The 26,932-nt window shown below is 29.1% G+C and overlaps 1 protein-coding gene across 1 annotated transcript; it reads right to left on the bottom strand.

Moving 5' to 3' along the window:
* Nucleotides 1-381: 381 nt before the first annotated feature.
* LOC123298734 (peptide-N(4)-(N-acetyl-beta-glucosaminyl)asparagine amidase) lies at nt 382-26,108 on the bottom strand. The gene is made up of 9 exons (XM_044880827.1): nt 25,676-26,108; nt 25,457-25,609; nt 3,790-3,952; nt 2,693-2,865; nt 2,443-2,622; nt 1,939-2,261; nt 1,250-1,551; nt 840-1,004; nt 382-566 (listed from the first exon to the last, which is right to left on the bottom strand). The coding sequence occupies exons 1-9, from the start codon at nt 25,889-25,891 to the stop codon at nt 382-384; spliced, it is 1,860 nt and encodes a 619-aa protein (XP_044736762.1). The 5' UTR covers nt 25,892-26,108.
* Nucleotides 26,109-26,932: the final 824 nt, after the last annotated feature.

Genomic DNA, 26,932 nt, shown 5'->3' with positions numbered 1-26,932 from the left:
TATTATTTGAATGAACAAAATAAATATATAGTAGCAAAAATTGATTCAATTTAATTCAGGTTAATTCTTAACCCGAAAAAAAACTTAGATCTTATGGTTAAACTATTGATAAGTCTAAGATTTTACCTTTATTATCGCCTAAGATTTCTGATAACTTCGCTGTATTCACTCACAGTTGGCGCGACTATAGTTCGCGATATATCTTAAGTAAAAGGTAGCCTAATTTTGATTCATTGTTCTATTGAATCTGGAAAGGGTCCTTCTTGGGCTTAACTTGGAAAATTTGAAGCTTAAAAACACCAACGAAATCAATTTAATTATTTAATAAAATTAAAAAACTATTTACAAAATAAAAATATTTTTATGAAAATAATTTAAGTCCTACAACAATTCGGTAGGTTTAAATTTAATTTGAACACAAAATGGATAAAATTCTCTATTGTCTAAAGATTGGCGAAACAATTGTGCATGTTGCCATGCTACATCACCTTTGCCACCTTTCAAAGTTGCCGTTAGATATACTTCATGACAATCGGAAAATTCTCTTGTAAAATGCGAGGTAGAATCTAAAAAAATAACGTAATTAAATTGTAGAATTGTAGATTTATTAAAAGAAAGAGAACGAAAAAAACCATGCTCAGTAATCTAAACCTGCAGCTCTTATGTGATGTTTTTCTTTTGACAACAAAGATAGTGGGAAGCATTTTAACAGGGCTTATCATTTTTTTACAAATCTCACTCTCTAAAACGATCCCTTTGAATTATATTACTCGAAATTACTAAATACTTGTGAAGTTATTAAATCTCTTAAAATAATATTAAAAATTTAGAAATTTTACCTTTTGGAATTCGTGAAATTACAGAATTATTACCATTCGATAATGTCAAAATAACTTCACCATTTTCAAATGTTTGATAGAAAAATTTTACTTCAATTGTGTCGATAACTACTTTTTCATCTGCCGATGAAAAACACCAAGTGACACTTCCTTCATCATTATTTTCTAAAAAAGTTCAATAAAAGTAAAATTAAAATAAAAAAAAGTCCGGGCTCAGTAAACGCAGAAAAAACTGTGTACAACTTTAATTTTTATGTTCAAAAATAGTTTCATATGGTGGTTTTCATTGCTCTCAAGAATGTGATGTCTCGGATAAGTCGCAAGCCAAACAAAATATTTGCCAAAAAAATTGAAATTCGAATAAGCTTTTTTAGCGTCTTATCTTTACTAGGGAAAAAATAATGGCCTACCAATTCGTGCTAAATAAACTACTTTCCAATCATGCTCTTCTTTCATAAATAGGGATTTTGTTTTAAATGTTCCATTTTGCCAACCATCTAATTTTACTAAAATTGTCTGATCATCTTGATCAACTTGTTCATAAGAATTAGCAACAGGACTGTATCGAACATGCAACCAATTATTTTTTAACTTATTTGGCTTCCATTTGTATTGTTTGTTTAAATCAGCATTTACACTTGCTTCACCTCTTTGTATCCTCCATAATAATGAGCCGGATTGTCTTTCTTGTGTATCTCCTTCAGATACTTTGCTGTAATTGTAAGAATTTTATATTAAAATGACAAGTTGATCCTCGTAAACAAGTCATATCAACAAAGTATTTTGGAAATTTATATTATCAACCTATACAAACACAAAACTACCAAAGAGTTTCTTTATCTGTATTTTTTGTGCTCTTTATAAATCAAAGTCTCTCATACATGATACTTTTAATAACTTTTGTTAGATTAACACATTACACCACTTAACATATGAGAGTGAGACTGAACACTTCAATGGAAAACGCACATTACGTATTTTCATTTGAACAAATAGAAAGAAACGAAAAAATTACACAGAAGCTGGGACTTGAACCTGGATCCTCTACCACGTCCGTTACAATTAGTCTCAAATAATAACAAAAAAAATGTTATCATACTTTTCCTGCAACATTTGAATCAATTCCTCCAAAGTGCGCTTTTGTAAATAATTTCTTTTTGATTCAGGCAAATTGCGCTGTAGCTGTGCTCGTAATTCTACCAAATTTAATGCAAGTAATGTTTCATCACACTCTTTTCGACGTGATAATGTTATTTTATGATTTTTCGAATAACGCCAAGTTACATCTTGAACTTCATTCGGTGAATAGGCAAATACGTATGTTAATTCTTGTTTCCATCCTACCTCGTACATTAATGGTGTATCGTATGCCATTTCACATGGATCTAAATGAACCCAACGTTTCTTTGTATCCAAATATATCTAAAATTACAATTAATTTATTAAAAATTAAACTTGATAACGAAAAGAGATATCAAGCTCAGGACGTAAAAAGTGAGGTCGAGTTTTTTAAATGAGCAAAGTAGATCGAAGTTTTGAGTCCGTAGGACCCATTTTGTAAACAGTTAGACATAGAATATATTCGCGCAAATAGCATACGCACCTCTGTCCAACAATGATCACTTCCAAAGACAACACGTGAATCCCAACCTAGTGCACAGCATATTAAAGTGAAAACATTAGCCCATTCACCACATCGTCCACGTCTCGTTTTCAATAATATACTAGGATCATTATAACGAATAAACTCTGTCGTTTTCAAGCAATTATCACAAATGTATATCTGAAATTTAAATTAAAAATATTTAAGTTTTTTGAAGTCGTTTATATTTTTGAAAATTTAATAATATTACCTCCACTCTTAAACCATCCCGTAAATCTTGTGAATGTGTCCGTGTGTTACCATGACAAAAATTACATGGTGGTTTATCTACCCACGTGAAAAATGTTTGTTTAAACCATTTAAGTAATTCGTAGATAAAGCAATCATTGTAATTTATATCATCAGTCTTATTGTCACCATTTTCTATAATCAAGTAACATAAAATGACATTGATGAAAGAGATAATATTCGCCCTTTTTTCTGAATATTATAGCTTGGTAATTATGTGCCTATGCCAAAGTGCTGATGAACAGGGTGCGAGAGAAATCTTTAAATACATAAAAAAGCATTTAAGAAAATTACATAAATTGTATTTTCAAGTTAATTATGGATTCTATTTTTAACTAATAATACAAAATTTTTTAATTAATAGTAAAGATTCCACTCCGGAAAAATTCCAGGAAAGCTGGATTTTTGCATGAACCTTCAATTTGTGGCTTCCAACAAAATCCACAAAATCACCATCGATCCAAATGCCGCTATAAGTTACCCGATTTTTTTTTTTAGAACCACGAATAGAAGGTTCACAGAAAAGTCCAGCTTCCGGGAATTTTTCCGTAGTTCGATCTTAATTTATTGTTTATTCCCTGGATTATAAATAAATAAAATTAGATTTTTAACAACTTAAATTGTTAAATTACAAGGAAAAAGGATTCAAGAAAATTAAATAAATTTAATTGAGTTAATAAACTAAATCCAGTAAGATCTTCTTTCAACCGGGCGCGGCCGGCCAAGTTACTTACCACAGTCCTCAGAATTTGAACAACCTATTGTCAATTTTTTCTTTCAAAGCTTCAACGGTTGGTATCGATTATCCTGGCACAGTTTCTCTTTCTGTTGATAATTTTCTTTTCAAGTAAATGCTTTTTTATGTATTTTAAGATGGTAAAAAGAAAATTTTGGAAAAATCTGACTATCCCTACCCACTCTAGGGCAAAAAATTATTGGATGCCCTTCAAGGTTAAATATTTTTGATTTGCCTCCTATTAGCCTAACGCAGAATATGGGCATACCCATGGTTGCAATCTTATAAGGATTAAATTAACAATAAATTTTAAGTTTATATACCTGTTTCCAAACTTTTTAATTCTTCTACCCGTTTCGTTGCATTAGATTTTAACACCTCTAATGGAATTACATTTTTCGCTTCTTGTAGTAATGACGGATTATGATAATTTAGAGCAAATTTAATTCGCCTCTTAATGTCTATCAATAGTTCATTATTTGGGTTCTGTAAAAAAAAAAATAATGCTTTACTATTTTAAAATTTACAATCAAAAGCGATTGATCCAATACAGCGTACAAATTTTTAAGTCAGATTTCTACGCACTAGAATCTGAAGCATGACCTTTTTCTTAAGTATTCCGGCATCAAATTCGAAAAGCTTTCTTTTTAAAACTTTTCGATTGGACCGAAAAACAACATATAACATGTTACAGAGATGCATGTCTGTAGGTAGCTATTTATAACATATTTCATTGCAGTGGAAAACTCAATCACTGAGCAAGCGTTTACTCAGCGCTTATAACCGTTACTTTGTTATACTAGATGCAATTACTTAGCTTTTTCATTAATACTAAGGAAAAATTAATTCCAAATGATAACACGTTGATAGTTTTAGAAGTTTTTGCTTATTAACCCACTAAAAAGCTGTACAAATCACAGTATACATGATTTGAAATGTTTACTATTTGTCTTCCAACAAGACCTTGGAGGAAAATCATTGATCACAGCATTCAAGAATATAATTCATTGGAAAGTTGTTAGATGGCACGGACAAAGATTCACTTCATTGAATCTATATTTCGTTGCCAAATTGAGCTGGTTTTACTTTCTAAATCGGGCCACAGATTATAATCTAACGAGTTGAAGTCTGGACTGCTACTTTTTAAACCACTAAAGGTATAATTTGAGATTATTTATAGGAATACTAGGGTCTTTAATAAGAGTTTTTTTAGGGTAGAAAGAGGAGAAAAAAAAACTTTTCCAAATATCATGAAAACTTTGAGATTTATCGTACATATTGTTACTGGTAAATATCATTGGTAAAATAATACAAATTTAGTTTAAGACAAAAAATTTTTGCTTCCATTTTTCTATAAAATCAAGGGTTGCTAAATCGATTGTTAGACTTGTACATTACTTTCCTTGACAGGTGGAGATATTGCATTCAAAGTTTTTATACTTTGAGAGAAAGTATTAGTTGCAAGAAAATATATTCTTAACATAGTAGCAAGTAAATATTTTTTGATTCTGGAAAATATTTACTTTCTTATACTTAAATTTTTTAGCAAAAACTAATTTTCTTGAATTAAGTATAAGAATCGTTGACACAACAAATATATACTTATTATAAGAATATCGACAGCCACGTAAACGAGTTTACTTCAATTCAGGAATTTGATTTTACAGTGTAAACATATTAGAGAAGATAAGTCAAACTAGATTTTTTACGAAAACTTTTTTAAATATAAATATTGGGTATTTCATTTCCACAAAGCATATTAATTATAATTTGACATATTAATTAGTGGTTTGTATGCATATAATTAAAGTAAAGGTAATTTAAATATTGACTTTATTGGTAAAATAATGGATTACATAGTTATCGATTGTAATAAAGGCATATTTAGATGACTTGTTAGAAAAAAGCTTGTATTTCAAAGAGTACATTTTAGTTATTTCATGAAAAACTAAAAAACGTATGTATATCAACATATGGTGGAAGCGATGGGAAAGAAAACGCAATTAAGTTTTATAACGCTTCTTTTTGTTGTTGTGGTGTAATACTGTAATTATCATTTACTGTAGGAAATGAAGCATTTAATCGAGAAATCGATTCCTCGTCAGTAGGTTTTATGGGAGCCGGTGGAAAATGTTTGCCTGAGTGTACCTAATAAAGTTATATTCATGTGAATTTGAGCTTTTTCGATTTTTATCTTTCCTTACCATTTTCGATAAACAAGCGTTTAAAAAAATATAATAATATATACTAATATACTATTATATATTATATAAAAATATAATATATAATAGTATATTTTTTATTTATAGTTGAAATTAAGGCTTAAAGACGCGCTTTTTGTTCAAACGCTGATATATCAAAAACTGTAAGGTAAGATAAAATATGTGAACATTATTGACAAAATATTAATAATTAAAATGAAGAGAATGTGGTGTCCGGAAGTGGGGCATTTCTGTCCCACCCTATGGGGGTGAATCGAAAAAGCCCAAGCTTCCATGAATTTTACTTTGTTAGGTATACTCTGGCAAACTTTTTCCAACGGGTCCCATAAAAATCTACTAACAAGGAGTCGATTCCTTAGTTAGACTGTTTATTGGGTTTTATTGCCTCGATTAATTGAATTTACAGCTAATTTGCAATTTTTATCTATCTTAGCCGAATTATCTAAACTAATATATGCAACGAACAAACAGATTTGAAAGTGAGTTAATAAAAATGATCGTAATAACAATATAAACATTCATCGAATCAGAATCGGAATTTTCGTAGAATATTAAATTTCGTTTGACTTCTAAAATGATTCATATAAATTAACTTTTAGAATATCATAAAACATGACAAAAATTAATTATTTTCAAATATCAATAAATAACTATTAACTACCATGACAGATTATGTGATTACCTACATTTATTTAACCACGTAATAAATATCAATCAATTCATATTTAGTTTGTTTTATAAAACATGAACAATTGATTAATAAACAATTTAAATAATACTATATGCAAATAGTAAATAAAAATGATTTATCCAAATAAAATTCATATTGAACGTAAATCAATACGAAAACAACAATATATAAATTTAAACAGAACATTAATACCATTAGATATAATGTGTAAAATATTTGGTTTATCATATTATTATAAAACAAAATCAGAGAAATATAAAAATTCATTCTTTTTTATATTATATGCAATATGTTTTTTAATTGGATTCATGATATTTTATATAATGAATATTATTAAAAATAATCGTTTTAAACAACAACAAATTATTGATAAATATAATTTAACATCAAATTTAACGAAAGATATTATTGAAAGTGGTTAGTAAAATTAAATTGTAATATGAAAAATATGAGGACGAATTAAACTTGGTAATTTTGATCCCTTAACCAGCTAATACTTAACTAGTACTTTGAAGGTTTTTTTTACCCCTCCTTTCTAAAACTAAAAATGGCAAATCTAAACCCTGAGGGGCTTTAAAAATTAGCCAAATACCATCCCAACTTCCATGTTCAAGCTCAACTTTCCTTGGACATATCATTATTGCATAGATATTTTAATGTCTAATTCTTAATTTCAGTCAGTTATGCTAATACCTATGAAATACAAATTTGCAGGAGGATATTTTTCGGTCAAATGATAAGTCCCTGGGAATCGAACTTCCCAGGAAGGTTGGTTAATCTTCAATTTACCTCAGGTTTTAAATTTGGAATATGAGATAACTCTTGGTTTTAATTTTACGTGTGGATTCTTTCTAGTTTAGAAGAGGAGTGGTAGTTTCCAAAATGACAGAACAATGGCCGAAGAATGAATCCCATAGACGCACGTAGAGGTTATTACTTTAACTAGCATAGTTTTGCTTACCTAAGCAAAAGCAAGATAATAAACTCTCAAAGCAAGATGACATGTAATAAATTATAATCATAGAGGTTAGAGATAATAACATAGTTGCAAGGTCGCCGCCAAAACGGTTGATCAAAGTAGAGAGAGACCAGATAAGATAGGCGCGTATAGCTGTATTCGTCTCTCTAACGTGATAGAAGGAAATAGATATTTTTTGGATTCAACACCTTAATAAACATACAATTTACCAAAAATATCCCGTAGAGCAGACTTGCAGACAAAAAGCAGACCTTTTTTTGCATTCCCGTGTACTTTTTACTCGACTGCGCAACGCAAAGGAGTGGTTATGTGTGTTTATGTATGTATGTTTGAGTATAAATCAGTCTATAACTGTTCCTTTGCGGCAATTAAGAGAAGAAAAGCGTGAGCCGATTTTGAGGATTCTTATGTCAATCGATTTGCAACCTTGAGAGTTTCACTAAAGGCATAGCAGTAATGAAAATTCAATATGAGCACAGTCAGACGACATATTGTGAAAAAGAAAAAATGAAAGCTGACGAATTATGTTAAGTGAGATATCATTAAATAGATATAACATAGACAAATCAATTGACGTAAATCATTCAAATTGACCTATGCGTTTGGTATCTAGAATGCTACAAAGGGCCAAATAAAATACATAAGCTGAACCTGAAAGTCGACGAACTATTTTAAGTGGGGAATCTTTGAATAGGCATTTGAAAATCCTAACGAGAAAGTGTAAAACAAAAATATTTTAAAAATCAAAAAACCCGACTGCGTTAAATAAAAGCTGAAAAGAAAAAAACAATTCCAGTCATTTCAGATTTATTTAATGCGGTCGTGTTTTTTATTTCTTAATTTATTTTTTTAATATATTTTTCTGTATTAGATGGTGGTGCTGGTGTCATAAATATCATAGATTATTTTAATACATACGCACATATATTTAACATGACATTATTAATATCTATAAATATTTATAATCGTAAACGATTAATACAATGTTTAACAAATATTAATATCATTGATAATCAATTAAACGATAATTATGGAATAAAATTACAACAAGCTATTTCAAAGAATGTATTTAACATATATAGTGTTGCCGTTTATGTATTAATATTATGTACAATAACATTATCTTTAGAATATGCTGATTGTTCATTATATTTACTAAGTATTGGTATGTATTTTTACACAAGCAATATTATAGAATTGTAATTTAGGGAGGTATAAGATCGGGAGGATGGTAAGTGCTAATTTTTTACCCACAAAAATTAATTTAATAGAAATATAAAGCATTACGTAAAAAGTAATATTTTTAGATAATACTCCAGTCCCTAGTAGGGGTTTTATTCGTATAATCAATTTTGATGGCTACGAGTCTGAAATCATCGAAAATCGATTCAACGGATTAAAAAGCATGGTGCTATAAATGATCTATTTATCGTCTAAACCATTTAAGTGTCCACAGAACTCCTGCTTGCGAGTGGACTAAAAATGAACCAAGATTAACATTTATCTTTCATTTTAGGTACATATTCAGAAAGTTGTGTATTTATGTGCATAATACCGTTATTAGTGACAACATTAAATCTATGTCAATTAACTACAATATTGTGTGTTATATTTGATCGATTTCGTTATCTTAATTGTTTAATTGTCAAATTAAAGAATAATGATACTAATAAGTATAATCTTTCTAAAAATCAAGTTAAAGTAATTCAAGTTGTTTCGACATCTGAGTTTTCTGATCCAGATACTTTAAATGTGGCTGAAGGTAATTAATTAATCAACGATCCTTTACTATACATGGTATCCCAAAAGTATAGAAACTCCTGGTGATCTCGTAGAGTCAGCGGGGGAAAAGTGAAAAATACCATATCAGATGTATTTGTTTACGGGAAATCCAATGATGACCTTAGATTGGAACTCAAGGCAATGTTTTGATGACAAAAATAAATTTCCATAGAGCCTCAGCCACTTTAATTTACTGAAAACAAAGTGTTTGAATAAAAAAAAATGTTTTTGTTGTAGATTTAAAAGTAATCCGTTTAATGCATAATAAATTATGTGAAATATCACAACAAATAAATAGAATTTATTCAATACAATTATTATGTTGCTTTTCTGAATCATTTATAACAATTACATGTTATTTATATTTCTGTATACGTGGTTACATATATACCAACTTTTTTAAAGAAACGGATCATGACGTCACTGCGGCAGCTCTATGGGGTGCATTCTATTCGATACGTTTGATATTATTATGTTTTATGGCAAATATCACCATGAACGAGGTACGTCAATGTTATGTGTTTTAATTCGAAGTTAATCACTCGATTTAAAGTCATTAAATGCTGAAAGCATCCATCTTTCAGCTCTGGTTAAGAAAAGAATAGCAAACTTGGACCAGCCATTCTTAGACTTTCATTCTTAATTAAAGTATGTTGAAGTTGAATCTCTTCTGCTGGTCTTTAACAGTTTCGGTTGGTTCAAGGAATAGTGGTACCTTAATGGTACCACTAGTATTTCCATAAGTATTTCCAGGTATCACAATAGGCTCTATGGTCTAGGTGTGTCTCACCCGGATATTTCCTCCTACCTAACCTAATCAATCTGAGAGTTATTATCTTTAACACAAGCACTTCATATATCCAGTTGTAATGAATTAATTCCTTGAATTATAGTCAAATTTACTTCAAGAAATAACGAATAAATCATATTCACGTGTTTGCTACGTTAAAAGGCTATAATCTTCATTTAAAAAATAATTTAATTTACAACTTAAGGCTCCCGCTCTATTGCTACATTTACAAAGTATGAAAAAATTTCATTTGTAGGCAAATAATACTGGTATACAAATTCACAGATTAATGCCAGTTAAAAATTCAAAAGTTTTACATGAGGTAAGTAATATCAATTTGTTTTTTGAGAAACAAAATTAAATATGATCGAGCGAGACAAAAAATAATTGGAATTATTAATGGACTCTAACTCAAAATGCATAATTTGTTTTTAAAAAAAACCTCTTATAAATAGAAATTTTTAACGAATAACTATTTTTTAGCTTCGATATTTTTCACATCAAATTCTATTGTGGAATTTAAAATTCACATCTTGTGAATTTTTTATCATTGATTTGCCATTGTTGCATACAGTAAGTAAAAATTTAATTTTAAGGGTCGGAATACACAAGGACAGTTTTTGAGCTAGATTAGTAAGCTAGTATTCCTATTCGTACTTTTCTTACTTAGGACAAAGCTAGAGCGTTGTAAAATGAAGGATTATAGAACACCAGCTAATCACAACTACTAGGTAGTCGAATTACGACTTCTATACGACTACATGAAAATTAAAAAAGCAACCAGATCTATGCTTGTGACTATAACAAGCTATTTTCATTCTCATTTATTATTTTGCGAATTCCCGAAAAAGGGAGTGGGGAAGGTATTATTGAACATCAAAGTCGGTTCATTATCAAAAGAGTTAGTTTTAAATACCTTCATTGACTACGTTGGCTTTTCACGCTGGCTTCGTTTCTTCTAAACTAGCTTGCTGGCTAGTAAAGAAAAGCATTTCAGTTTTCAATGGAGCAAGATTTACTGTCTTGCTGCTTTGCATACTGCTTTCGTGTATTCCGGATTAAGGTTATAATATCTTTATTTTCTTACGTCACTTAAAAATTGGTAATTATAATTCTGATTTTTGTTGTTTTAGATTATAGGAACTGTTACCACATACTTAATAATTTTAATTCAAGTTGATTTAGCAAATAGATCAAAAAAATCAATGCAAAGTTAAGCAGACGCAGAATCAAATGCTAACCTAACATTTCTTTCTGTGCGATCTGTCATATGTCATCTGTCAAGGACTTGTTGGTCAAATAAAAATTTCACAGATTCATCTATTATTGGATATAAAACATGAAGATAACCTTCATGATATAAAATATCGAAAAATTTACTTTTTTTAATTTTGTATTCGACAGCAGATATAAGGGCAAAAATGAATAAATGCTTCAATTTCAACTTATTTCAACTGAGAAAGGTTTAATGCTAAATTATTTTATGAATGAATACTTCAATTTCGACTTATTTCAACTGAGAAAGGATTAATGTTAAATTATTTTACAATACATCCCGTGGCTGGATGAAATTTCCAACGCATGATTTGTTATTTGGTAAAAATCGATCATGCAGAAGATCAATATTTACGCATTAGGGCATACCTTTAATTCTAAAAAAAAGTATTTTATCATTAATTAAAAAATATAAATGTCATATCACGTAAATGTCGTATACGTGTTTAAGTATTTGATTTATGAACTGAAGATTATTATTTTGATAATAAAATATATTAAAAAATTTATAATGAATTTTGAATTATAGAAACATAAATACAGGATGTAGGAAATAAATCTGTGTGTTAGAATTATTTGAGTGGTAGATTTCAACAGAAAAAAAAAGAATACAGTCTGCTCTATTAAATACTGAAAATAGAAATGGTCTAAACGCAGAATGTTAACATAACGCAGGGTGATTTCGAAATAGTTCATATTCTTAACTGGTAAAATATAAAGCTAAATTTATATTAGAACGTTATTCTTTATAAAATAACAAACAACTTTTGTAAGAAACATTCTTCCATAAACTTAACAGAAAATGTTTCTTACAAAACTAGAGTAGGGGTGCAAAAAAGGAACTTTTGGCCTTTTACAAAAGAATTTGCAAGGGCTTATAAGTTTCAATTTTCGAATGATATGAGTCAAATTTCAGTGCGATGATTATTTCAGAAGATAGAGGATTTTTTTAAATCAAGACAATTTTGCTTGGTCCAAAAAGCTCATACGGGAACTTTTTATAGCTCATTTTTCAAGAAAAATAAACAAACCTTTGAGTGGTCTTAGCAAATTAGTTGCAAAATAATTTTTAAAATTTTTGTACGCTTTTATGCTTTTAAACTTCGTATAAAATTTAGGGAAAACATTTCTTTCACTTTTAACCCTAAGTAAAAAGGGACAGGAACGATAAAAAAATTTTGAACAATAGATTCCAAAACTAGAAAGTACAAGTTTTCAAATGAACTATTGACGTTCCCTTTTCGAAGATTTTTCGAACTGAAAATTTTGTGTTTTAATAATAATTTTTCTTCAATACTTTTGATGAGTATATATTTTTCCCAGTCTTTTTATATGATAAATACATACATATTAATCTCGGAGTTTTAAATTTTGCCAACCTCTCCCTAGCTCTCTTTTTTAGTGACTTGATTTTTGTGGTTTCCATCAGCTGATAGTTTCTTTCGTGAGAAATATTTAATACAATTTTTTGGTGTTAATGCATTTCATGTGTTTTTATTACATTTTGTGCATAGTGTGCATGTAAATTGAAAATTAACAATAACTTCTATCTTTATTGAAAATTTAAAATAATAAAAATGTTTAAGTTTAGTAGTACCAGTAAATCTAACACGAAAATCTTATGTTTTTTTTTATAATGATAATAAAGCTATATTAACAACAGGCAAAAATAATATAAAATGTAGGGGAATGGGCACTAAAATCCATTGAAGCGTCATAACTAATATAGAAGTCGTTATTTAATCACGTTTTTAATAAGAAGTTGTATGTATTTGTGCAGAAATTTTCCCTGAAACTACTGAATAAATTAATTTCAACATAATCAAGAGGCATCGTTTTAATTTCGTCTAGAGAGATTTTTTTTTAAATGACCAGGAAGGTTCATATATCGAAATCTACATCTAACTTTTTGCCGCTAGAAAGTTTTGGTTTTTGCTATGGGCCATATAGGTAAATCATTAGAATCCATTTATAAGGTGATTTTTGAAAATTTTAAAACTTTGAAAATATGGGCCAGAAACGTATTTTCGGGGGTTTTCGGGGTCTCTGGTCACAATTCCGAAATCAGAATTTCGATATAATCCCCCCCCCCGCTCTTAGGATAATTTACCTTGGTGGTCCACATTATAGCAATATTCTGTAAATATTCAACAAAATGGATCAAAAAAGAATACTCGGGGGTTTTTGGGATCACTGATCACGATTCCGAAATTAGAATGGGGATATAGTCCACCCTTCTAGGAGCTTTTCACCCTTCGTTGACCTTACACTGCAACTTCTAATTTCCCATTCTAATTTCGGAATTGTGATCAGTGATCCCAAAAACCCCCGAGTATTCTTTTTTGATCCATTTTGTTGAATATTTACAGAATATTACTATAATGTGGACCACCAAGGTAAGTTACCCTAAGAGGGGGGGGTATATCGAAATTCTGACTTCAGAATAGTGATCAACGATCTCGATCTCGAATTGTACGTTTCTGGTCCATTTTGTTGCATATTTTCAAGGTTTTGAAATTTTCAAAAATCACCTCAAAAATGGATTATAATAATGGGCTTTTTTGGCCCATAGCAATGGCCAAACTTTCTAGCGGCAAGAAGTTAGGTAAATTTTGATATATAGACTTTCCTCTACATTTAAAAAAAACTGACCCGATAGGTTGAGGTACATAAAAATTCTTCATTTTAGCCTTTTTTGATCTAAAATGATTCGTCTACTAAATGAAACTATTAGGAATGAAAACGTTACAGATAAATTTACTTTTGCATTTATAATATTAGTTAGGATTCATACGGCAGGCTTAGGCTTCAAGACTATTCATATTGAATACGGTATAAAACAAGCTTTATAATATAATACTTATTAATGACAGTGTACAATAAATAAAAATGTAAAAATAACATGTTTGATATAAACACAATTAAAAATAGAATACTTCATTTACCTATAATCAAACAGTACAATAATGTACACTTACATTCTTCAATTTTTATCAATCATTAAATTTAATTCAAAGTGGAATGAAACACAATGTTATTAAACAATTAATTTGAAAATAGAAAAATATAAAAAGTTATGTTACTACATAAATTTAATTGGACAATAATAAAAACATCAAAATATTTTGGAATATTCCCATTTCAAATAAAATATAATATAAATTACGATGAATTTATATCAATAATACCATCAATAAAATATAAAATTTATAATATATTTATATTAATATTAATTGTATTAATAACATTATTATCAATTACACATGATTTAGATGACCATAATTTATTTCATTATTTTACATCAAATCATTATCGTATTTATGAATTATTTATAACATTACATGTAATTAGTCATTTATTAATTAATAATATTAAAATTCATTCATATCAATTAATAATTAAAAAAATACTTCAATGTGATATATTATTAAAACAAATCAATAATAATATTATTATAATTAATATAGAACAATTTAATAAAATTAATAATTTTTTATTAATTTATATAATATTAGAATTATGTATATTTTTAATAAAATTATTATTAAAAATATTTATTTTTCATGATAATATTATATTAATAATACAAAGCTTTATTGTTACGTTAATAAATTTATTAGCAATTGCAATTGTATTAATATTTTTATTAACAATATATCAACGATATAAATTAATAAATTTAACATTTCAACAATTAATAATAAATAATATAAATGAATTTAATAATATGGATAAACTTAAAACTTTATGTTGGTTACATCATGATTTAAATGAAATATGTAGATTAATGAATACGATTATTAATGTACCAATATTTATATTAATAATTGTATTATTTGTAACAACAACAGTAAATATGTATAATTTAGTTTATCATATAATAATTGATAAGGAAGCGTGGATTTGGAAGGATTTTATATCAGCAATTCTTAATATGGAAACGAATATTATATTATATGTCCGTGTATCATTTTTAATTATAATATGTTCTTTGATTACAAATGAAGTAAGTATAATGTCAACAAGTGTGAATTTAGTACAACCGAAAGCAAATTTATTGATTTCTCTCGAAAAAAAGCAACTATCCTTACAATATACATACAAGAACAAGCTGTGAGGTGGGTCTGGTACGACCCTTGAGATCCATGTGAATAACTTCCCAGTATAATAAAGAGTTATAAAAAAAAAGCTCGACCGACTCGAAACGAACGGACCGAATTTTACGAAATTCTTTTCGGACCATATTGCCGTTGATACGCTTCGATCGACCCCTCATCGAAGTCGATAACATTTTTGTTCGTACGGTATCGATCAAGAAAAAAATGACTACGAACGTACATACGTACGTACTTATTAACACACACACTCACACAACTCACACAACACACACACACACACACACACACGCACACACGCACACACACGCACACACGCACACACATGCCTTGTCCTGACCATGAGACGTAAAGATTTGTAGAAAATTTCGTTTTCGAAAATCGGATTCATTACAATATCTTCCTATACCGGAAAGTTAAAAATAAGATTTTATTCAAAAAACACAGTAGTTTTAATTATTATTTGAAACACAGTCTAATTTGTCTTTAGATAAAAATATAATATTTTAGGCTATGGAAACACCAGCACTCTTAAATAAATATACAATAATTAACAAAATACCCGATCATATTCATGTAAGTAACAATTCAATGTATGTACACAAGATGATTTTAAATATATACGATCGAATTAACTTCAAGTCTTATTTTCAATCCCTATTAATTTGATAGATTTATTGATGTATAAATATGCCATATTTGAATGTAATTGAATGGAAAGACGCTTACTTTGGTTAATTTTTATTAAGGACTCAAAGATCATTTTCTTCGCTTGTGGTTATCCGAGAATTACGCCTCTCTCAATATAAGAAGTGATTCACATTAAAACATGATCAAACTATACTAGAAAATTGCTACATTTTTTCTCGGCTAATTACCATTAGCATACCTTAGTGAAAAAGATAATTCACTGAAGGTGGTCAGGCTCAATTTTTCTGTGAAATTTTTTGTATTTTTAAATCTGACCAAATTATATTATTTCTGACCTATTTTCTTGCTAAAATACTTCGCATATATTTAGAATACTATGTAAATGTTTAAAATAAATAAAATATTTTATCACTAAAATCATTTTCTTTTTGTATTTAGGTGAATTTATTAATCATGCAATTTTTCCATTCAAAAATTCAATTTAATATTTTTGGAGTTTTCCCGTTAGAATTCTCAACACTACTTCAAGTAAGTATTGATTCCCAGCTAAAGAACAAATTGATTGATACAAAAACTGGCATGAAGTTATTCAGCCCAATATGAGTGTCAAGAAATATCTGAAGATAAAACTAATTTACTTGAATGTATTATTGCCAAAATTGTCAAACAAAAATTTTAATTGCTTTAACATAACGCATGTTTGAGGTATCCAAAAATCATGTTAAGTAGTTTCTGGATATCCCAATCATAACTTTTTTTATTTCAGTTAATTGCTGGTTCAACATCCTACATCATTATATTGGTTCAATTCGCCAAACATTAGTTTTTTCAATTCATATTTCTTAAGAACTTTGAATTTTGTCCACAATTTTCAGGCTTCCATATTAGGAAAATATTTCAAATAGAAAACTTTCTTCTAGTATTTAAAATTCGGATTACATTTTAGTTGTCTAAAAATAAATTATTCCCTTAAAAAAAATGCAAGTTTATTTTTTAAATATCTATCCCATAATCAAAGATTCTTTTATTTCAGTACAATAGCACATTCGTAAGAAAAATAATTAAAATTTGATCTATCTTATGATTCTTTTATACCAGCTGCCAATTTTTAATTTTGTTAATATAAAAATTAGTTTCATTTTTGGGTTGAAAACCATTTAACTGGTTACAACTCCCAGTTATTGGATAACTAGGAGTTGCAACTCCGCCACCTGGTGATTACTAACAGTAACACAAATAATATATACGAAATTTAATATCAATTCGATTCGTAATAAAATATTCATAAGAAAACATTGACAAATTTTGTTCTCAATATTTTTTTCAAATCGATTCGGGGAAAAATTGTATTGTATACCTACACCATTTTACAACGCAATAATACTTACTCATAAAGCTACGTATTTTGATTCTATGTCGATCGTTTTGATGCCTTACTTGAACTCCACTGTTTACCTGAGTACTCGAAAATATATACACATAATTGAGTGACAATAAATAAATTTTCAATTGTGTTTCCAAATAATTAAATATTATTCAACATTGATAAATTTGTCAAAAATGTCATAAATGTAAGTCGAATCTTAGAATATTTCTAATACAAACCAGGAATTTATTTTACAAAATTTGACCCGAATAGACATACCTACACGAAAGTGAGTTAATAAAAACGTGGCAATAATGCTTCATGTTCCTTCTTTCAAACGAATGTCCATGGGCGTCGTAAGTATTGTATTCAGGGAATGTAATGCATCTGTATTTACACTAGGGTGGGTCCAAATAATCGACTTTGTTTTTACTTCCGATCCGAAAAATTGGTTGCTACGCGCCTCTAGAACAAATTATCTCATAATATGAACTCTTTATATTAATAGGAAAGTCATCCTCATCAAAGTTTTCCATTTTTACCTCAGTCCAATATAAAAAATTAGTAAGTATCCTGCCATTAATTGAACGTATAGCAAAACTCAATACATATTTTTGTAGGAAATTGCTCTACAAAAGAGGGTCTGCTATACTTTTTCTTCTAATCTAACCATTTAAAAGATATTGATTAAAAGACATAAAAGACTTTGAAGAACTGAGGAAAAATTTTTTACGTGTATGTTTCCCGCTAGGGGGTACAAGAGCACCTCCTTTGTACCCTGCTTCTGGCGCCCATGCGATACCTGGTGGTGGATGGGATATATGGTGGGTTTCTTATGAGAAGGTTAAATTTGTATTACTAGGCTCGAAAACACACTTTAAAGTTTCCAAGGTTAGCCTCTCTAAAATATCCTGGGTATATCATTCTATATAGAAATTGAATAGTCAAAGGTTGAACCACCAAAAATTAGAATAAATAAACAAATTATGCCAAACATATATAAGTAACAAAAGGCTGAATGTGTGTCTATCATAAAATAAAAATGTTTTCACGCGTAAACTATTATATATATTATTTAAAATTAAATCGCCTATTTGGTTTAATACCGTTCAAAATAGAATTTCAAACAAATCAAGTATATTTACGTTCATCAAAGTTTTGGATTTATTACAATGTACTGTTCATAATACTGTATTTAATATTAACATTTTGCTTAAATGATTTCACTCAAGTTATGATATTAATGACATACATACAAAAAGGTAATAAAAATTCTTTGGATTGTCTTGTCGGAACATCCATTTTAATTTTTTATATTAATTGGGATTAAATTCACAACGTAAATACCTACTTCTAAGTCAAAATAAACGAAAAATTTGAGCCATTCTAAACAGGTCCGTAACTAGGGCGTTGCAAAGGATGCTCCCGCCACCGACGCAACAGAAATATAGGCGCAAATCAAAAAGTATGTTTTATACGTAAAACAAAAAGTTAGTAAAGACTCATACAAAGACGCTCATTAAGGTAGTTCCTCCGCGACCGTCCAGTCAAAAAGTTTTGGACTAATACTATCATTCAGCGCATTAACTGTGCTATGACTATTATACATATACCATATATTCTTTTCACAAGACTGTAGTTACTCACTAACAAATCTTCTATACGTATACACACACATACTTTGATATATGCCTTTACCATTAGTTTTTATATGCTTTCCACAAAAATTATCGCTAAAACGAGTTATTTATTTAAGTTTTTTATCGAAACTATATGGTAAATAATTTTTATTTTTATTTATATATTTTCTAAATATAGTATTCTACATTATATTAGTTTTTCATAGAGATGGTGGACGTCATTCATTGGTAAATAAATATAATATTTGTAAATTTGTGTATTTTTATACACTTCTCCCATGTACACGTACAAATTGCGTCACTTTTAATTGCTAATATCTCATGTATGGCATGGTAAATCATCTTCTAATTTTAACAGCAAGTGTATTATGAATTAAATATTTTATATTCTGAGTTTTGAGAAATTCTTGGAATATCACTTTCGTGTAGGTACTACCTTAATTTACAAGATTATAAATATTATAACTTGGTGATAGAACAAAATTAAACTTTTTGATTTCTGAATACGGCATAAAGTTAAATTTTTTTTGATAACACAAGCAAATTTGATCCGATCTTATTGAAATTTTTTTCGGAACTCACTAAATTTGAGTCATTTTATTTATTTATCTATCACTTATGTGCTTATTTCCGGGACCAGCATTCCACTTTCTTGAAACCTATTAGAGCTACGTTAATTTTGATCACAAATTTGAAAAGTATGACCCAAATTTAGTAGGATAACATACTTGATTTATCAAAATTGGATAAAATTTGGATGTGATAGAGCAAAATTAAATTTTTTGGATTCTGATGACGTCATAAAGTTCTAAAATTCGATTTTTTTGATAACACAAGCAAATTTGATTATATCTTATTGGAATTTTTTTTAAAACCCACTAATTTTGGGTCGTTCTTTTCGGCTGCGATGTCAATTTTTCACTAGCTATCACTTTTGTGCTTCATTCTGGGACCAGGGTTCCACATTCTTGGAACCTATTAGAGCTAAGTTAATTTTGATCACAAATTTGAAAATTATGACTCAAATTTAGTAGAATTACATACTTGGTTTATCAAAATTGGATAAAATTTGGATGTGATAGAGCAAAATTAAATTTCTTTGGATTCTGATGACGCCAAAAAGTTAAAAAATTCGATTTTTTTGATAACACAAGCAAATTATATTAGATCTTATTGTAAGCTAAAATAAATGGCGGCCTTCCTTAAATGTTTAAGAACTTTTCTATTTTATTAAAAATAATGCAAGCACTGACATTGAACACTGTCTACATTGGGTATTTCAACAATTAATTCTATCAATTGTTTATTTGAATTTCAGGTAATGAAAATAACATTATTTATCATATAATTACAACCATAATAACAATACAATCATTAATATGGCCATTAATATTATATAAATCATATATTAAATATTCACAAAGATTTGAAACATATAAAAATAATTATCAAAAATTAAATTGTCAACATATTCAAAAGATTGAATTAAATAATTCAGTCAAGTTATGTGGAATATTCACATTACAAATATTAATCACATATATTGTAATGTTAATTATATATAAAATTGATATAATGCCGTTCTGGAATGTATTCCATAATGCATTGTCATTACATATAACATATGGTACTAAATCATTATATTTTCTTGCAATTAATCGATCACGAATACAATTTCATCAAATTAATCATGAATTACAACATAAATGTATTGTATATGTTGGGTAAGTTGAATGAATCATTTTATGTGTGAGCTATAACATGGGTGGTTTAAAGAATTTAGCACTAAAAAACCATAGTTCCCTTGTATATTCTAGTCTGTCTATTGGTCGAGCGACTGAAAGAAATAACATAGCAGCGCTAATAGGAAATCCAAATGGAATTCTCGTCATTACATTTTTTTCGCAAAATCTAAACATAAAAATGAAATTCTTCGGGTACAGAACCCTAACCTCGCATTTGAAACATATCTAAGAACACTCCTCATTTAATTATATTATTTCTTAGAGTCTTCTCCAAACTGAAGCGATTTTGAGGAACATGACCTATTTTTTTTAATAGCTAAGAACACTTTCCATTAAATTATCTATCAAACGAAAGAAAAAAATCAAAATCGGTTCATACGTTTAGACACTTCGATGCCACAGACAGACAGACAAAGCGATCAAAATTATAACTCCCCTTTTATTGATTCGGGGGTTAAAAATGGATTTTGGTGGCCGTACAGAAAAGACCACTCTCTTACTTCAATCGGTATATCCCTTTTTGAACGAGAAAAATTTCGTCACGCAGAACTAACCTATTTTACTCTTTGATGCAGAGTGTCGTATTATTATTTACTTGGATAAAATTCTGTGCACGCTATTGAATCCCCGGGTTTGGTGCGAAATATTTTAAAATGCCTATAAACCAAGTTTTTAAATCTGAGCTTGATTCTTATCATATAAATTTGGATTTTTAATCGTGATTAAATACACATATAACCAGATTAACCATTATAGGTAGACTAGGCAAGTGCCTAGGGGCATCTGCTAAGGGACGCAAGAAGGTCGAAAGACAAATTTGTACGAGAAGGCCGTCAGAAGGGGCGCTGTGTTCATTGACGAACACTAAAAACAAAAGGAGCCAAATTTTTATGAGAAGGGCCGCACACAATAGCCATGGACACTTTTCGATAGACAAGCTATCGTAGGTGTATTTATCAATCATTAAAATTTCATAAAAAGTATGTTTCATCTGGTTATCAGATGGGTGACGGTTGACTTTATACCATCTATTGGACTATGAATCCTACTATTTAAGACTATTTGCACTATTAATTAATTTGTAAACTAATTTCAGCAATGAAGGTGACAAAATAAAAATAGATTATAATAAAATAATATTTTTATGCCGTTTACATGATGAATTATGCTTTTTGATGGGTATAATAAATCGTATATTTTCATTTCACACATTATTATTTGTAATTAATTGTTTTACGGTAATGTCATTAACTGCATTTGCAAATATCAAAACATTTATTGGATTGTTCCCATTTCATACAAATGAAGATTATTCAGATTTTATCAGTGATTTACATGCAACAATTAATGAAATTACATTATTATTTGCAATTATACATTGTTTAATGTCTGCTCAAAATGAGGTAAGCACCTGATAAGTACATTTTATATTCGATAGACGAGAAAATAACAAAAAAAGGCATATAAGTCCTAAAAAGTGTTAAAATTTTATCCCCCTTTAACGTTTCAATCATTTATTAAAGCTTTTGAGAGCTTAAGCAGCCTTTATTAAAGGTTTTGAGAACTTGCTTCTCGTAAAATATTCTCCTGAGGAGAAAATCTATTTAAAATATTCCACACGATGATGTACATATGAAAATAAAAATTATCATTCTACAGTTTTAAGTTTTTTGCTGCTTAGTACATACATACCACGGAACCGTTAGTTTAAGCGTATACGACACACACTTGACGTACTTCGTTGTTTTAAAAAACCTTATTAAGACTTAGACTCATGATGGCACTATGGAGCTGCTAGGTTTTTTTCTAGATGGCAGTACAGCTGCAACTGACCAAGTGACCTAATTTGACGCTCAAAGCTTCAAGCATCAGCGTGAAAATAAACCTTTATAGTTCCTTTTACTTTTACTGTTTAGGCAAAGAAAACATCGAGTCTAATTCAAAAATTAACTTTTCTCAACTTATCGCCTGCGACAACGCGAAAGGTATCTAATATTTAAATTTAATAAATAAAAATATGACTGCATGCTTTATTTTAGCTAAAATAGATCTTACAATAAACTTTCAAACCCAATTGTTAAAGCACGTTACACCAAGCTTACTTTGGACTCAAAAGTTTTTTTTTTATAAATAAGTCTCTTGTAATTTTTTGAAAAAGTTGACTATTTTTTAGTTTAAAAAATGACTGTTTATCCAATTACGTTACCCCCCTTCTCAACTATACTAAGATCTATCTAAAAACAATAAGAATAATTTGTTTTCTTGGTTTGAAATTTGCCATTTCATTGGTTCACTATTTATTGCAGAACACAATTTATTATACCATGTATATATGAAATATACATAGTATATTAAGTTTAGTCCCAAGTTTGTTACGCTTAAAAATATTGATGCTATAAAAAAAATTTTGGTATAGGTGTTCATAGAATCACCTAATTAGTCCATTTCCGGTTGTCTGTCTGTCTGTCTGTCTGTCGTCTGTCTGTCCGTCTGTCATCACGATTACTCAAAAACGAAAAAAGGACGTAATTAGTGAGGTCAAGTTCGTAAATGAGCAACATAGGTCAATTGGATCTTGGGTCTTGGGTCTGTAGGACCCATCTTGTAAACCGTCAGAGATATAACAAAAGTTTAAATGCAAATTCCTCATAAAAAAGTAAACAACTTTTGTTTGAAACATTTTTTAGCAAATTATGCGCAAATTGTATGACTGTATTAAATGGGTATATCAGTTATATATGTGTGACATGTATGTATGTGAAATGTGACAGAGAAATCAACACTGCCTATACATGGTATTTCAACAATTAACTAAATCAATTGTTTGTTTTCACTTGTTCTATTATATTTTCAGCTTAAAGTTTTATCTCTTCAGTACGCTTATTTGCCATCTTTTAGTAACATGGTCTTTGGATTATTCTCAATGGATTATTCATTATTTTTTAAGGTGAGTTTTTAGTCATTTTTAAAAATGGTATTATAATGTTATTGAAAAATATAGAGCGAGCAATTTATTACAATTCTGGAATTAGTATCAGTCATTTTCTATATTACTTCAAAACTTTCGGATCTTTTACTCTATATGAGAAAACATCTAAAAATAGATTATTGAAAAAGCTTAGTCAAGAAGCAGTAGGAAAATTATCAAAAATTTTCAGTTTTTTTCATGTTATTACATCATACGTCTGTGTAAACTAAAAAGTTCAATTTATAAACCATTATCATATAAAATATAGCGCACATGGCGTCCAATCCGTTCAACGTTTTCGTCAATTACCCGCGAAATTTGAAAATTTAAAAGCATTTTTATAGCACTTATCGATTGAATAAAAATTTCTTGTATTTTTTTTTAATGGTTTATTAGAACTATAGAATGTAATCTAAAATTAATTTGTTCTTTCTGTTTTAGATAACCGCAGCTTGCATATCACATATCGTAATTCTCATTCAAATAGATACTAATAGTAATAGTTGGATCCAGAATATTTAAAATACAAAAATCTTATATTTAAAATACAATCAATGATCTTGTCCAACAGAAAAAGCTGTTTGCAAAGCGATCGCTTTTATGATACTGCAAACAATCATGCACATACCAATAATTCTGTCTATCAGATAAAAATGCAATCGCTTTATTTATGTGCGGCAATAAAAAGCAAATAGGCTTAATCAGAAAGTTCCAGTTTTCTGAATAATTAGTTTTATTGTCGGTATTTGGTAATAAAAGTGATCAAAATGATGTATATTGTGTTAAAGTTGGGACTAGTACTTATCACAGGAAATTTTCAAACTGGAATCTCGAAGCATTAGAAACCAACCATTTTTATACCATGCATATATGTAATATGCAAGGTATACTAAGTTTAGTCCCAAGTTTGTAACGCTTAAAAATATTGATGCTACGTACAAAATTTTGGTATAGGTGTTCATAAAATCATCTTATTAGTCCATTTTCGGTTGTCCGTCCGCCCGTCCATCCGTCCGTCCGTCCGTCTGTCAACCCGATAACTCAAAAAAGAAAAAAGATATCAAGCTGAAATTATTACAGCGTACTCGGGGCGTAAAAGGTGAGGTCGAGTTCGTAAATGAGCAACATAGGTCAATTTGGTCTTCATTTTGTAAACCGTTAGAAATAGACCAAAAGTTTTAATGTAAAAAATGTTCCTTATAAAAAACAAAGCAGCTTTTGTTTGATACATTTTTTCGTAAACATCACTGTTTACCCGTGGGAGCGCAAATTAGGCATTGTATAGTATGCATTAAATGGGAAAATTAGTTATGTTTGTGTGTAATCAACACTGTCTATGCATGGTATTTCAATAATTAACTCAGTCAACTGTTTGTTTTCACTTGTATAATATAAAAATTGAAAGACGTACATTCATGACACTTGTTCAAGATAAATTTTGTTTTGTTCCTTCATTTTAAAGTTATTAAGACAATAGTTGAACGTGTATTCCTTTAAAAAATAAAGCCTTTATTTTTATTCGATGTGTTGAAAAACTAGCAAATTGACGTCAAGTTGACGCCAAAGAACGTGTATTGATATTTTTTCATATATTGTGCATATTTTGAAGTCAAGTTGACGTCCAATTTGCCAGTTTAATGGTACTCATACAAATACAACTAGAATTATTGCAATGTGTACGACTGCGATCGCAAAAAAGCTAACATGCTACCCAGCCACCTATTTCTACTGGACAAGCCCATTTTTTTAAATTTAATTGCACTTACCAATTGTTGTACAGTGGCGCTTTTAACTTCTTTTTTCGGAACTGTTTGTAAATTTCTTCTTAAATATAATTTTCGTTTTTCTATAATTTGTTTATGCATTTGTCGCATAGGATCTAAAGATTGTTCGTTTGGTAAACGTAATTTATCACCATCCTAAAATTTCAATCGAATTATAAGTAAATCTAAAAAATGATTTGTGTTTATTATTTATTTACTTACCTCTATAAAACCAATTTGAAATAGACATTCCATCGCGCCACATGCTACCAACAATTTATTAAAAATGTCATTGTTCAAGCTCAGTGAACGTAATGTAAGGTTATTTTGATCAGATAATATATTCGATATGATATTTAATAAAATCGTTGTTACTTCTAGAAAAACTTCTGGTGGATTTTCTTCTAGACTTGCAATGATTTCATTAATTGAATCCATTTCACAATAAATTCCCCAATTCAAATGTAAATACAATTCGCGTTATCTTGTCATGTATGACTTACGAAAAATGGATTGATACGTATTACTTACGTGTCAACAATCAAAACGACAATATGTTTCGGTTTTTGACATCAGTTATCATTCTGTAACATTATTATTTAATTCAATAGAAAATACTTTGTGTATTTTCTTGTACAATCACTTTTTAAAAAAGATTAAAACATTGGCGTGAAATCCTCACAACCTCCATATACGGCTACTACTTATAAACTTTATAACACAAAGTTATTCTTAACGAATTTGAAATATTTTTTTCTAAATCAATTGAATTAAACACAAATCGATTGCATTAGACTCATAAAATACAAGGATAACACGTGCCAGTAACCTTCTCCGCTCGGCATAAGCAATTTTCTTACATTGAAAGTAGTTATTGTCCGTAAGTATAATTCAAACTGCTGCCCTTCTAAATTTCATAGTTGCTTCAATTTCAAAGTCGATTCATCGGTTTTTCCATGACTAACAAACATGTAGACACTCTGTGGCTACTTACATTGATTGTTCGCCGCATTTTTGTTTCAAATTTCATCAAGGTCAATTTAGTGGTTTCCAAATGAATCGTAATATGAAAGCTACACATTGTCACATTTGTCTAATTCTACCATGGTCACATTTGGAATTTAAATAATTTCTGGTGATCTTATCATACCGTCACATTTATGTAATTATATAGATTCTCGCAGGCATAGTCGTCGGCACGTGCTCTAAAATATTTTGAAACTTTTCTATCTGCAACACTTAAAATTATAAAATTTCAACCCTTCAGGGCAACATATGAGGTCGGTGGGCCACTGTCCTTATGCTCCCAACTATTTTAGGGCCTCCAATACCCGCCTTAGAACCTCCAACAGCCACCTTGGTTCAACTGGCTGAATTGTCATGGCTCTATGAAAGTCAAATCAAAGAGTCTGAAAAAATTTCTTTATCGCATAATACTTAATGAAAAACAGCTTGCACTTTTGTAAACGTAGAAATAGT

Source organism: Chrysoperla carnea, chromosome 4, assembly GCF_905475395.1.
Source record: "Chrysoperla carnea chromosome 4, inChrCarn1.1, whole genome shotgun sequence".
Taxonomy (NCBI): Eukaryota; Metazoa; Arthropoda; class Insecta; order Neuroptera; family Chrysopidae; genus Chrysoperla; species Chrysoperla carnea.
This window is presented reverse-complemented; position numbering and strand designations above follow the sequence as displayed.